General features: G+C 37.9%; 1 protein-coding gene across 1 annotated transcript in view; it reads left to right on the forward strand.

Moving 5' to 3' along the window:
- The window catches only part of USH2A (usherin), a 371,525-nt gene that overhangs the window by 137,312 nt on the left and 218,353 nt on the right, over positions 1-15,860 (forward strand). The window contains exons 26-29 of the mRNA XM_050972284.1: positions 5,204-5,477; positions 8,430-8,633; positions 8,764-8,844; positions 11,228-11,413. Of these exons, the coding sequence (XP_050828241.1) occupies positions 5,204-5,477; positions 8,430-8,633; positions 8,764-8,844; positions 11,228-11,413 (745 nt within the window). The remainder of the gene's footprint in view (positions 1-5,203; positions 5,478-8,429; positions 8,634-8,763; positions 8,845-11,227; positions 11,414-15,860) is intronic.

The raw sequence follows: 15,860 nt of genomic DNA on the forward strand, positions 1-15,860 counted from the left end.
GTTGTTTAAGTTTTAATATGTTTGGTTTAATTTTTCAAATTCTTTTATTAGCCATGTGACTCTGAATTTTCATACTTTTCTTTCCCAAGGATTTTGAGTATAATTAGACTGTGGTCACCACTGCTTAGTGGGTCAAATATACTTGCACCATCTAATAGGTATTGCAGAGGAGGACATGAAAAAAAATACATTTTTTCAGTTCCAGGAAGCAATAATTTATTTTTAGAGATTTTTGAGAGCATTGTTATTCTTTATGACCCAATCTGCTCTTTCTGCACTTTTATTGAATTTAATTTATTTATTTATTTCTTATTATGCAGCTGCTTTGCTAATGGCTGTCATGTCACAACCTGTTTTATTGTGTGGCATTATGTCTAATGGGCCTTCTCTTTTAAACTTCTGACCTAAACCATATAAATATATTTTCCTCCTTTTCAGGTCAATTATAACTTACTCCATATTTACTTTTTATACTACTGGCTTTGCCAGCAGATAATTTTTTCCTGGGTTTTGAATTCTGCTAGAACTTATTGCTTCTTCTTTTTAAAGCAGCCTCAGTTAAAAAATTATCATGACTACCTATAGCAAGTCTTGCTAATTAAAGTTATTACTTTAATTTTGCCCTGAAGTTATGGCCAGGATCATGAGCCAATCACATAAGATGTTACATATATGCTACTGTCCCACCCTAAAAAAGGGTTGTATGTGTGTAATTCACAGCACAGGGGCACTGTTTATGTGAAGAGTATTCACAGGGTTCTTCTGGAGGTTCTGGTAGTAGGTGAGTCTTGTTCCCTCTCTCTTGCTCTGTGAAATATGAGAAAATAGATCCTGACTCTAAAGGAAAAAAAGGGACTTGACTTACTAAATCAAAAGTGGAGTCAAAAGCACTAAGTAATTAGACAAAATAATTTCCTTTTCTTTCCAAACTTCCAGATTTTTGGAAGTTTTATATTTACAGATTTTTAGCTCTGAAAATTAGAAATTTTCTTAGCATTTGTCCCAAGTCTGGTAAATTTCTTTTATCTAACTTTAATCCTGACCTCAACATCTCCATAGCCTTAAGATGAGGAATTTTAGAGAGAATGAGTATGTGCATGCTTTTCCAAGTCTCTCAGCTTTGTGTTTTGCTCATAGATAATGATGACAGAAGGCTTCTCTGTACACTTGATCTCACAAGAGGAGGTTAATAGAAAGTGAAAATGAGGGGTGTAGCTTGTTGCGCATGAGCTACGATGTCTTTGTTAGGAGCTTTGGTCAGGAGACACTTGCACAGCAAAAGAGATTATGAACTATACCACTTAGCCTGAGTGCCAGGTATTCCCTGACCCTTCCCTTTGCATAGGTCACAGCTCTCTTATTAGCTTTATAGTTTGGGAATGACTGCAGCTACACACACAGCTGGACTACTACCAAACAGCCAAAGAGTCTTTCTCCTCTTCTGCCCAAGAACAAAATGATATCTTGAAAGGTGCTGTGCATAAAGGTCACTTCTTCCATGACTTCCATGCCCTGAGAATTAACTCAAGCCAGTCAATTCTGATTATCTTTGGATCCAGGCATAATAATTACAAGCAAACTGTGACCAGCTATACTAGTATGAATCACTAGCTCTCACTCTGGCATGTGATTTCTCATGAGTTTATTTGACAAAAAGATTTTACTGCTGCTGATAAAGTTTGCATGACTGATTTTTGATGCTTACCACTTCACCAGCAGCAAAAGCACTAGCAGATTTCTATGCAATATCAATTAACTGGCTCCTGAGACATTGTGGCTGATGATTTGGTTCTGCAAAGCTGCAATGGAGAAAAAAGTCTTGCAAGAACTTTTTCCGTAGACTTGCACTTTTCAATAGCTGCATGAAGTAAAATAACAAGTGTGCTTGATGAAAGTGTTACCTGTGATGGAACTAAGGAGGAATGTGAAATTTTGAGAACTCAAATTGGAAAATCTAGTAAAGAAGTGATTGGTACTAACATGAGAGTAAGGGTGATATTCCTGTTGATTAGCGGTAATTTCTCTCTGTTAGGTGTCAGGAAAACATTCTCATATCCTTTCCATTAGAGTGACTGACTTGAGGAGTCTGTGTTTAGGCCTCTACTCTCTGGCTGGCAGGTCTGAACTGTGCTAGATTTTGAACTGGAGTGATTGGCTGCAGATATCAGCAGAAGTGCCATGTACTTTTTCTTTCAAAGGGCTCAAAGACTGCCTGTCCTTGACAAGTTTTTTGAAGTCCATTGCTTGTCTCTGCTGATATTTCTGAATCTGAGGAAGACTTTGCAATTCAAAGGAGCTAAAGCCACCATCGCTCTTCTTGTTCTACATTGGTTGAGACTGTTCTGTATGGCAGGTTTAGCAAAGTGTCATTCAGCCTGTAATGCAGCCCCTATAGTACTTGTTTTGTTTCTCAGAGCTATGTCTGGATATTCCTTTCATCTTCAAAATCATGTTTATAAGCAGATTGAGTGAGGCAGGGACTGGCTCCTGCAGAGAAGTGCAATACAGAACCACAAAATCATTTAAGTTGAAAGGACCTTGTGGAGTAATTTATTCCAAATCTCTGCTAAAAGCAGGACTGGCTTATGTTTGATAAGGTTGCTTCAGGCATTTTCTGTTTGAGTAGTACAGGTGGACAGTCCACAGCTTTCCAAATTCTACAATCTTTGACCATCCTCATTATAGGAAAAAAATAAAAACACCCAAAGAAGCCTGCCTTGATCTCTTATTGTTTCTTGTTACAACTTGTCTTTTACCTCTCATCCTTTCACAATGAGCCTCTGAGAAAAGTCTTGAGCCTGTCTTCTCTGTATCCTTTCATAAGGCAGAGGAACAGTGAAGTTCTCTTCTCACTTGCTCTTAGACTGGACAAACCTTGTCCTTTCAGCTTCAGCTCATATTCAAGGTAATCCAACCACTGACCAGCTTGGTGTCCCTCCACTGGATTCACTCTGGTGTGCTGCAATGTCTTTCATTTACCAAAGTGTCCACAACAGTGGTCCAGACGTGGTCTTACACATGATCATTGGAGGGGAAGAATCATCTCCTTGGAAGCCCTGCCTACCTTTTTCTAACCTAGCCCAGTGCTAGTTTGTCCTTATCATTTTGAGGGTGCATTGGTGGCCAGTGTTCAGTTTGTGATCCATCTCAGTACTGTTCTTCAACGCTGATTTATATGTCTAGGATACCAATGGCAGCTCCCTTTGCTACCAACTGCAGACTCGGTGGGAGTATACCCCATCCTACTGCCCAGGTCATTAATAACATTATTAATCAGAGTTGTTCCCTGTTTCAGTCTCAGAGAGATACCACAATGTGCTATTGGGACTGTGGAATAATCTTTCTTGCTGCTCTTATCTTCCAGATTCAAGCTAAGCTTTGGCTTTCCTAGTTCCAACTTTACATGCTTAGGTAGATGAAAATGAGACTTGTGTGCACAGAGAAAAGCACTAATGAAATTCTGCAACCCAAATTCTGAAAAGCAAGCATGCTTTTAAGAATTAAAGTGAAACCTGCTTAGGTTTAGAGCTGTGATAAAAGATCTGGTTCTGTTGAGAGGTGGCTACTGAGCTACCTGGCAGAATAATATGATCTTCATGCATTTTTTGATTTCAAGTAATAATATATTTTCCAAGGGCAGATTAAAAATCATAATGATTAAAATTAACTTTTTTTGAAAGTGGTCCCAGAATTCTGTGTAAAGCAAACTATTTATCTGTTGCTTTTATAAACCTGTGCTCAGATCTATGCAGGATTCAGGGTTTTTTTCCTATTTTCGCCACGCAGAAGAGTTGAAACTGAACAGTGGTCCCCTATCTTTAGCTGCACTCAGGCATTTAAAGTGTCAGCCCAGGTCAACACAAAAAGCACAAGCATCATTCACTGCCTGCTTTAAAGCTATGCCAAGATGAGTAAATTGGAGGAGGGTTGTGCTGAGTAGTGACCCTGGGTCAAACACCATGCCCTCTCTCTGGCTCCCAGGTCTGGCAGGTTTGCTGGCATGCTGCTGTGCTAATGCCTCTGGATTGCTTTCTTCACACCAGCACAGTGTTCTCCATATTAATTCTCACCAGTGAAGAAAAGCAGGGACTTGTCCAATGGGCTGCCTTTTCCAGCTGTTCTCATCAGCATTGGTGCCGTGATCAGTCCTTCGCCTGTATTGTGGAGTCCTTAGCTGTAAATAGGTCTGAACTTATGGGAATAGGAAAAGTTGTGGTCCCAAAGGAACAAATAAAGAAAATCCCTCTGTCTCAGGTGCAAGAAGTCAGTGTGCAGTGGGGAATAGGACCCACATTCCCTGTGGCATTCAAGCACAGAGTTCTTTCATCAGTTGGGGTGTTTCCTGTATTTCCTGTTAAGGAAATATGATCCAGTTACAAGCACTGTAATATTAATATTATCAGTAAACTAAACATGTCAGTTTGTCAATAGTAGTGATAAGGATTTATATTAAATCAGCAGTTTTTCTTTCACTTAATAAGGTTTCTGCATAGAAGCAGAAATGTCTTTTTGGGAAATATTCATATTTTTCAACCTCCAGTTCATCCCCAAAGTGTTAAGTGTTCTGTACGTGCCAATTTACAATCTCAGCCTTCTTGTGTTTGAATCAGTTAGGATAAAGAGCCTTGCAGTAAAGCGTTTGGAAACTTCTGCAGTGAAAAATTTAAGTAAAATGTATTTCTATTAGAGAATTGGCACATTAATCTCAAAAAGCACATGCAAACCCAATTATTTTCTTACAAGATTTAGAAGAATAAGGATGAAATGTATGAATGTAAGAATCAATGTATGCTGGAAAAATTTGAAATTGAGTTCACCAGCCAATTAAAAAGATCTTAATCAGGTCTGACATTTCATTTCCTTATTATCTTGTTACATTCCTCTGAAAAATGAATCGATAGATAAAGTACTGTTTTCTTATTCTAAAAAAAAGGCAAAACAGTCTTGTTCATTGTCTTTTCTTTTTAGAAACATTACTGCCAAAGTCACTTGTCAAAAAAATCAAAATGTATTTTCCTTCATACTGAATTAACTGAGGCACTGTATTTAGCATGTTGTGTGTAAACAGTATTAACCTGAATATAAAAAACTCCTTTTTTTTGATCTTATTCAGAACTCCCTAATTATGTTTTTTAAAACATAAAACATTTTTGTGTATTTGATGTCTCTTTCAAAATTTTTTTTTCTGTTTTAAAATGTGTAGATTGAGCTTAAAAGTGGAATATTAAACATATTCTTAAGAACTGGCGTTGTCTTTACCCAAGTGGACCTCTGGTTGGGACTGTCTTATTGTGATGGAAAATGGAATGAAGTCACCGTCAGCAAGGAGGGCTCTGTGATTTCTGCCACTATGAATGAGCTGAGAGAGCAGGCACTTGAACCCCATGTTCAGCAGCTGAAAGTAAACTCACCTGTCTACGTAGGAGGAATCCCACCTGAGATTCAGAGTTTTTATAGAGAACTGGGGTTAGAACAAGGTAAGATGACACCAAGAAGAACGTACATTTTCGAAAACTGATGTCATGCACCAGGTGGACGTTCTGCTGCTGATAGTCTAAATTCATGGATGTGTAACATGATTTTTTCCTCCCACCCCTTGTGACTCTTCCAGTTATCCTGACCCATCTATCTTAGACCTGATCCTTTTGTGATGCTATAAAAATTCTTCTAGTGATACTTGAGGCAATCTGACTGATGATAGAGGACTTGGAGTGTAGAAAATGGTGAAGTGAGAGGCCCGTCCAGATGATCTCTGATCTTTATCTGAGAATGCCAGTTCACAGAACCCTGTTTTATTTGATCAACTTATGTCACTTGCAGATATTGAATACAAAACCAGTGGGAGACAGTAAACATAGCTTAAATCACTGTAATGAATCTGGATGCAGTCCCATGGAAAAGCAGCTGAGAGTTTCTTAGTCTTTTTTGGGCAATTCTAATTCTTATCCAAAAAATGAAGTAAGTATTAATGCCTGAACAAAACTGGATTTTGGCTACAATTGCCATGATGCTTTCCTCATTATCAGAAGGGAGGAAGATGATCATATATTTAGCCATCACTGTGACCCTTCTGTTCTGGAACAGGTCAAATTTGTAGGGAAAAGAAGGAAGCATTAACTGCATTCTGATACTAATGGCCTCTGCAAAAGGATCTACTGTAGGAAGCCTAGTCAAAAAGTGTCTACTAAACTGGCTCTGTTTGGGTGTCTTTTTTCGTTACTTGTGAAACTGTTCATCAGTCATGGGGTATTTTTCAGCTACTGTGGACAAATGTGTGTCAGTAAGTGATTAGCGGGGAATCCAGTAAGTGGCTTTGAACGCATGAACTCACGCTGAATGTGCAGATTCAAGTGAGCTGTCTTGGAGCCTTTTAGTTTCACAGCTATGGAATAATTCAAGAATATATTTTTAGGTACTCTTCCAGCTCTAGGTATCACATATAATGTAATCTTCCTTCAGGTTCTGTGTGCATAATATTTATGGCCCAAAAGAGCTGGCCAGTCATACCCTGTCAGTGTTGCCTCGTAGCAGATGGTGTAGCCTCGTGAGTGGATGCATTCACAACTCCTGCAGCAAAGAGATATGTGAACAAAGAATCTAGGGCAAAATTACATATAAAGTGAGTGTCTGAAGTGCATATCAAGGCACATCAATAAATATTTCTTTCCCACCAAACCTTCTCAGCATGCCACAAAATAAGATGGTAGCCTTGAATTTATATTTAGAGTGTCTGAAGATAAATATTATGTACCCCTAAATGTAGGTTCAGGTGAGCAAGATTAGATATTATAGCTTAAAACATACTTTTGTTTAGGACTACAATGATGTAGTGGTAAGATGATAGAATGTAGAGATCTTTCCATTTAATAAATATTTAGAAAAGTTTTCTCAATTTATGGCAGCTTGATAGTTAATTTTTCAACAAAGGAATGTTGTTTTGCCCACAGCAAACAAGTGATAAATATTGTTCTCATCCTGCCTCATCTCTATGTGAGTTACAACTTTAAGAAATTTTAGCTGGAGTCTGTGAGCCTTTGCATGACCCATCACATGCCATCCTGGGAGTTTCAAAAGGAAGCTACCTGGCAGGAATGTTTGTGAAAATTTGTAATACTTTACTTATTCTGCAGCTACTTGAGAAGAGACAGTATTGCTTGGCTGATGTCAGTGAGGAATCTTCAAATAGTGATAAATGTAGCTAAAAAGATACTAAAAATGATGTATTAAATAGATTGTAGAGAATGCATCTCACTGCAAATCAAACAACTTCATTTTATCTTATGCTTGAGATGCCTGGGTGGACTGGGACTAATTCTTTCTTCTGTGGCAGACTAAGAAACTGAGCCACACTGTGAACTAGGAGTTGAAATTAAATTAGGATGTATTCATTTTAAGGAGCAGTTTGGCCAAATTCTCATTGTTGCGGAGAGAGAAGGTGTTTTAGAGGATGATTCAAAATGGATGACCACCTTCATTACCCCTTTTTGCATGAACTGTGTATGGACATTAGATTCTCAGTTCAGGTGAATAAGGACAAATACTACTCTGATCTGTCATCTTTCAATAATAAAATACATAAGATATAAATAAGATATAAATAAAAAATCACAAAGCTAAAGAGAAGCCCTGATTTGTGAGAGGTGTTTTTTTAATTCACAAAGTTAATTCTTAAATGAATTGAAGTCTTCAGTTTGGTTACTGTTTAATCATGTTTTGTGTTAAGCACCACAACTACTCAGATTTGAGACCCATTTTATATATCAATTTATTAATTTTTAATAAATGTAAAAGTTTTAACAACTGCATCCTGAATTTTGTAGTTGTGTTGTAAGTGCAAGTAGCTGATTTAACATATTTGAAATTTTGATAGGAATGTCACGTATGCAGAGAAATATATGGATATATAGAAATAAATATGAAATGAAGCTTCTTAAATTTTTTATCATAAACAAGTAGTTTGATGTTATGTATCTGGAGTATGTTTATGAACAGCACATGAATTATGTTCCTGTTAGACAAAACTGATATCCCTCCATCTGATCTCCTAAAGCTAATTGTAATTTTAATCTAGATATTCTTTTCAGTTTGAGGGAGTATGTATATTTAACAAACTGGTAGCAAGAAGCAGAAAGCTGATTTTGAAAGTCAGAGAATCACTTTTATGCTAATAATTTCAAAGTGAGAAGTGATGAAAGAGAAAATGGAAAGGTATTTCCTTGTGGGATGGAATTGCTAACAGTGAAAGTGCAGATCAGTAAGGCAGGAATTTCCCAGCTTAGTGTCTTGAAAGTGAAGACAGAATGTCATGTTGGAAGTCAAAATGTTCACATTACAGTCTTTTATGTTGAAAATACAGAACTGAAAGAAACAGAAGTGTTTCTTAATGACTGAAGCTCTTTATGTGGTACTAATCCCTTACTGTTTGCTAGGTTTCGGTGGTTGCATGAAGGATGTTAAATTTACACGAGGTGCTGTCGTTAACTTGGCATCTGTGTCCAGCAGTGCTGTCAGAGTCAATCTGGATGGATGCCTATCAACTGACAGTGCTGTTAACTGCAGGGGAAATGACTCCATCCTTGTGTACCGAGGAAAAGAGCAGAGTGTTTATGAGAGTGCTCTACAACCATTTACAGGTAGTGCACTGGTTCCTTAAATAAAATGCATAATTTTCATTCCATTCTTTACTAATGTATTACTGTGTTCAGCATAAAAAGAATTTTTTTATTCTTTTACCTCCTCTATCCTTCTCGATGTCCTGTGAAGAATACCTCTATAGGGTGGTTGCCTTAAATGAAGGAGGATCAGTATCTAGTGCGTGGACCCACGCTCGAACAAGAGAATCAGGTAAATAAAATTTCAAGGTTTACTCGTTCTTGTTTTTCATAAGATATTGAATGTCAGGTTGAAGGTATTCAAGAGCTGCCTGGACAATCCCTGTGCTCTAAGATGACCCTGCTTGAGGGGGAGGTGGGGTCAGATGACCCACTGTGGTCCCTTCCAATCTGACTAGTTCTGTGATTCTGTGGAGATAATCCAACCAAAACAATTTAGATTAGTGGACCTTGTGTACTGTTTCTGAGAGGGTAAAACTGCTTAGTGCTTTGAACAGGTACCAGATTACAGTCATCAGCTATAAAGTGTTCAGGCAAATATTTTTTTCTCATAACTCAAGTTATTTTCCAAATATTTATTAGATTATTTAATTAAGGGCACTAAAGGATTGAGCTGCATTAACTGAGTAAGAGCAACCATTTATTTGTGTTCATACATGCACGTCTAATGTCACATTACATGAGAAGCTGGAGTAAATAAATTTATATTTTCCTACATAGAATTTAGTGCTACAAAATCAGGTATAGAGGAGGGTGATGCTGGGAGAGCAGGCACAAGGTGTGGAAATTAAGAGGCCATGTATCTACTAGGGACAAAGTGGTCTTGTGAAAGTTGTTTTCTTAAATGACCTACACATGGGTATGCTACTCAATGCTGCTGAATGAGGATTTTTTTAATGAGTAGTCCATAGATTGTGTGTGAAAATGTGGCAGTATTTACTAGAACAGAAGCACATGGCTTGTGAAGAAGGTTTCAGGGTAGGAAGATGATACATTAAAGATCAAATTTTTCATATATCTTATGAAGAAAAACTTAAAAACTTTTCTGGTCAGTGCTTTTGCAAACTTTTATCAAACCAGTAAGATTTTGAAGATTTACAGTTCTGTGTATTTTACTTAATTAACTTTCCCTCTTCTTGAAATTGAAGCCCAATTGCATTCCATCAGTGCAGAGCATTCTTTTGATATGTCATCCAATGTATCATCTTAAAAAAATATGTGATACGTGCATAAATATTGGACTTGCAGATACATTCTAATACAACCTATACTTTGCATGCCACCCAGAAGGGACAAAATATGTGCATATTTTCATGTCAACCATCTGACAACTGTAAAGCTTGCCACAAATTTGTTTGCAAGCTGACCACAGCACTGAACAGTCCGTGTTCCCTGGGGTTGGACAATAATTGCACTATTTAATTATTTTTGAGTTGGTTTTGTTATATCCCTTATGAGAAGACCATCTGCTGTACAGTACCTTACCTTGCCTTGTGATACACTTCATAACTAATGAAATCAATATATTGCTGTAGTAATAGGCACTTTCTCAGAGTATCACATTCTTTACAGAGGAATCAAAACTTCCAGGTGTTTTTGTGCTTTTGATGCTGGTACCCTTCTTATAAAAAAACAAGGCTGCATTCATATTTAGTGAAACTAAACAGTAAAATTACCAAAAAATAGGCCATTTGATGGTGAGAAAAGCGAATGATCATCAGCAGGGCAAGGGAGTCCACATGCATCTACAGCAAACTCATCATCCATCATCCTGCCATAGTGTTCCTTGGGTCTTTCCTCTGCATCCCTTGTGCAGTCATCTGTGATGAAGCTGTTACTGACCAGACCTTTACTTGGCATTGTAATATCCAAGAAATAGTTAAAGGTTATAGGAAATGGAATGATTTCTTTTTATTAGCAACTCTCTGCATATATGATCTTGGTTTTCCAGTTCTTTAAACATTTACATTTTTGTTTTTCTCCTTTTTTTTGTTTTTTTTTTTCTTTTGTAATATGAAGTGATCAGGCAAAGGATTTTTCAAAAAGGCCTTAAAAATCTCTGCTTTGCTCCAAGAAAGGTGCATGGCAATGTGGAAATAAGATACGCATGTGGAAAATAAATGAAAGAGCTTTAATTTTTTGAAGGGCTTCTGTAAAATAGAATGGAAATTTTTAGAAACATTTCATAGTTGCGGCATTCTGTGGCTTAGATACCCAACTGATAAGTATCAAACCCTTCTCTGTTGCAGTACTGCCTTGTTTCATTCAGTTGTATTATTATAATGCCTGTGCTTGTTAGCTGCATACAATCCACCTCCTCTCTTTGTGAGTGATGCTTAAATATGTTTGATACATGAAATGTTTTTGGAAAATTGCAACAAGACAAGAAGGAATGTTATGTAGATGGAGTTTTGATGGTTTTGAAATATAGCTTAAACTGAATAGCTCAAGATGTGCAGTCATATTAAATCAATGCTGAAAAGTTACAACTCTAATAAATTGTATTTATGCTAATGGTTGAGTCTGATTTACTGCAGCCATTAAAAGTGAAGAATAGGGGCAATAGTCTCCTTAGAACTGCCATTTTCTCTATTTTCTATTTTATCCTTCTACAGTTCCACAAAATGTGCCAACTCCCTCAAGAGCTCACAGTATAAATGGTTACAGCATTGAGGTCACCTGGGACAAACCAGCTGGGGTCATAGGTGTAATTGAGAAGTACATTTTGAAAGCATATGAAGCGGATGGTCCCACTGTACCCATCACCAGTGCTGAGCTTGCTGATGCTGGTATGCTCACAGGTAAATGTTGTTAAGTACCATTTTTTAGGCATATCTAATAATACAGGATGCTTATCCCTCCTTTTGTTCATCTATAAAATACTACTTGTCTGTTTTTGTGTATACACAACATAGATAACGTTTTAGGAAAGGTAATTATTTGTGTCAGCATCTCTGTAGCAATTTTCTGATTTCAAAGAACAATAGAAATTAGCACAAATACTAAAAAGCAATTCCCAAACTATTTATGATCTGGGGAAAAATGCTTCTTTTGTTTGCTTATATTTGCTTAATATATGTGATTTTTTTTAACCCCTTTCCTATTGTTCCATCCAGTTCACCTAAATTATTCTGTGGGTCCCATATGATACTGTTTGACCTGATGTATGAAAGCACTTTATATAGCTGCCTAAATTTGATCATATAAACCTAAGTGATTTCAGTGGGAGCTAGCATACATTTGTGTTAATCAGATGCTGTGGTTGATGCCACTGGGATGTGGAGGTAGGTTATTATGGAATTAAGAAATTAGTGGCTTTGTGTTTACGGGGTGAGAATGTTATAGAGAAAATTTTGGGACATTTCTTCTTGCCAGGATAGCATGGATCTGTCTCTCTGTTCTCTGTGAACAAACTATCTTTTCTGGCTGCTACAAAGTTCCCTGGGAAGGGAGCATGTTACAGACAAGAATCTGGATTATGTTATGTGATGACTAAATGGGGCAATAGTTCAGATCAATAGATTTCATTTTTATGATCTCTAACATCAATTCTGTAATTCATAACAATTCAAAAAGCGGTAATGACGCAATGCTCTAAGTTAGTGCTTTGGTTTGGCTCAGGTTTGGGTAGTACCGCAGTCTTGGAAAGTGTTTTAACCCTCAGGCAGTGTGTTATTTCCTGAAGTCCAGGTAATAGTTTTTACTTAAGTATATATAGTTTGTGTTATTTCTCTGCCATAACCTGTGGATACAATTTCAAGGGAAAATTTGCACATATTTTATTTTCATCAGCTTGAAATATCTTAACTATTTGTGAGTAGTGACCTTACCAGAACTGCATGGCCTTTCTATCCTTACTATGATTTCTTTAATGACCTTGTTGATTTCAACATTCTCTACCTATGCTACAAGACAGTATAGACTGGTAGAAATCAAAGACTGAGACATATGGATTAGGTAACTCACAGCTGATGGTCAGAACCAAAATGTTGTTTAACTAGTTTGGCATTGTGCCATCATCTCTGTCAGGGTTATGAAAATGTCTGCACCAGGCTGGACAGGTAAGGTAAGGTTATCTGCCTGCAGCTTACAGGACGTAGAAGAAGCAACATACCTTTACGTTAAATGAAGACAGTAAATGGATCCTGGTTCTTTAGCCTATTACAGCAGATAGATTCATAGAATCATCAAGGTTGAAAGAGACCTGTAATATCATCTAGGCCCATCATGAAGCCACCACAGTAACCACTAAACCACATCACCTATCACCAGATCCAGACATCTCTTGAACACCTCCAGGGATGGTGATTCCACCACCTCCCTGGGCAGCCCATTCAATGCCTGTCCACCCAAACAATGAAACTTGTATCTAATACCTAATCTGAATCTCCCTTTTCTCAGTTTGAGGCCATTTCCTCTTGTCCTCTCACTGTAGACACAGAAGAAGAGACCGTTCCCTCACCTCACTACAACCTCCCATCAGGGAGTTGTACAGAGATGTCAGATAAAGCAAAATAAAATTATGGAATTGTAGAATACCATGTTGAAAGGGAGCTCAAGGATCATCTGATCCAATCTGTCTTGACAAAAGCACAGTCTAGACAAGATGGCCCAGCAGCCTTTCCAGCTGAATCTTAAAGTGTCCAGAGCTGGGGAATCCACCATTTCCTGGGAACGTTATTCCAGTGGCTGATTATGTTCATTGTGAAATTTTTTGTCTTATGTCCAATTGTAGTCTCCCCAGGAGTAACTTGTATCTGTTACCCCTGGTCTTTTCCATGTGACTCCTTGTAAAAAGGGAGACTCCATCTTCCTTGTAACCACCCTTTCAATACTGGAACAGGGTGATAAGATCTCTACTGATCTTTCTTTTCTCAAGGCTGAACAAACCAAATTTTCTCAGTCTTTCCTTATTTGACAGGCTACCCAATCCTTGATTATCTTTGTCACCCTTCTCTGGTCTCTCTCCAGCCTGTTCACATCTTTCACACAGCAGGGACTGAAACTGAACCCAGTGTTCCAGTTGTGGCCTGACAAGCACTAAGTGCAGGGGAATAATGAGTTCTTTTTCTCGGCTGGAGATGTCCTCGTAGATGCAATCCAGCATCCTGTTGGCTTTGTTTGCCACAGCAGCACACTGGCCACTCATATGACCCAAAGAACGTAAGAATGTCTGTATTCAAATATTGATCTGTGTGTCAGCTTATGATCCTCAGAGGAGCTTAGTTGGTTGGGGCATGGTGCTAATAACACCAGTGCTGTGGGATCAATCTCTGTTCAGGCCATTTACCTAAGAGTCAGACTCCATGAGTCTTCTGGGTCTCTTCCAAAGAAAGTTCTTTGGTACTCTAGATGCTCAGGAAGAAAATGTGAGAAATGTGCTAAGCATAGAACGAGTCTTCCTGTTAGTGCAAATTCAGCTGGCTGGTTGTGGAGTTCTTCAGCTGAAAACTGCATCTGGACCATCCTGCTTAATGGCCTGTGGTAGAATTATCTTTATTTTTCAATACATTTATTGAAAAATAAAGTTACTGTTTCTGTAACTGCTATGGGAGTAATTGTTCCAGTTCAGTTTTGTGTGTGTAAGATGTGCTTCCTCTTGTTATTCATAACTCCTGCCCAATACTTTAGTTACGTATTTTCCAGTTTTGACATTGTATGAAATATATAATTCATGTCCTCATGGTGAGGTCAGAGCTGAGACAGGTGTAAATTAGATCACCAATCCAAAGTCATTTTACTTCAGTCTGTTGATTTCAGTGAAGACAAAACAGGTGAGAAAATCAGTGGATATTGAGAACCAGTTACCCACCAATATGGGACTCTCAGGAGATGGTGTATCTTTCCCTGATGAATTATCTTTCCTGGTTAATCAAAAGTTAACATAAACATAGAACCCCACAGACAGTGCTGTCTTTGCTTACTTTTCAGTTTTCTCTGAATTAAAATTTTTGCTTGTTCTCTCCCTCATTTCAGGGACATTTCTTTAGAAATTCTTTTGTTGCATTCCATGAGAAAATGCTGCAGTAATCCAAACAGCCAGGCTTGCTAATGCAACAGCAGAAAGGCCCCACAGCTCTCTGTGGGATCATTGAAGAATCTATGGTATTTTTCCACTCCCTCCTTGAAATTTTCATTCCCTGTCAAGCCTATCCACTGCTTTTTAGGCCCATCTGTTATGTTTTGGTTTATACTTACTCTATAAATTCTTTTGAACTATTACAGTAGAGTCCTAACTATTACAGTATAGTCCTACCATGCTCCTGTTAAGAGCATTACCCATTTCTCAGAAGGCTGTACTGTGTGTCACATTCAGAAGAACCTCTTGTACCCTTGTCAAGAAGAAGAAAAGCTGAGCTAAATATTAAAAGTAAAATAGGTCTTTAAATGACCATAATCCCACAGTCTAGAGGCCTATTTCTGACTTGTCAGAAAGCAAAATCCTTCAAAATCTGACCCTTGTAATCTTCCAAAATGTCAAACTGTTTTTTTCATTTTCATCCAAGAAAGGAATATTCATCAGATTTAAATCCTTTAAATGAGGTTCTGACTGTTGAACCAGGAGTTTATTGGATAAGGTGATATATTTCAACATAGTGTTCAGTATCTTTATTCAAGGATGAGAGTATAAAGTTAGAGTGTAAGTTTTTGGGATTTGAAAAGTACCTTGCTTGCCCATCTTACCTTCAGAGAAGCATGTAATAACATTGATGCAAGGTAATAAAGGAAGTACCGAGTCACTGCATGTAAGAGTTTTTTTCCTAAAGGCTGGATTGCTTTCTTCTGCATTCCAGTGCATCCCACAGGCTGACACCAAAATTTGGAATATAACTTAGAATCAGTCTTTTACAAATGGAAGAAGCTTTAGAACACACTGTTTCCATGTGGTCGGTGATCAGCTTTTGCTTCTACTTTCCTTTGGAATCCATGATATCACAGGGTCATTTGGGTTGGAAGGATTATCTAGTCCATTGGCCCAGCTCAAGCCAGGTTGACTGGAGCAGGATTCCCAAAACCACATCCCGGTGAGTTTTAAGTATCTCTGTAAATTGATATACTTCTCTAGGAGAAGTCTGTTCCAGGTTTGGTCACCCTTGCAGTAAAAAGTGATTTCCTGTGTCCAGTTGGAATTTCATTTTCTCCCCAGGGAAGTGGTCACACCACCTAACCTGCCAGAGTTCCGGGAGCATTTGGGCTCTCTGACACATGCTGTTATTCTTGGGGTTGTTCTGTGCCAAGGCAGGAGTG

The sequence above is a fragment of the Serinus canaria genome, chromosome 3 (genome assembly GCF_022539315.1).
Source record: "Serinus canaria isolate serCan28SL12 chromosome 3, serCan2020, whole genome shotgun sequence".
Taxonomy (NCBI): domain Eukaryota; kingdom Metazoa; phylum Chordata; class Aves; order Passeriformes; family Fringillidae; genus Serinus; species Serinus canaria.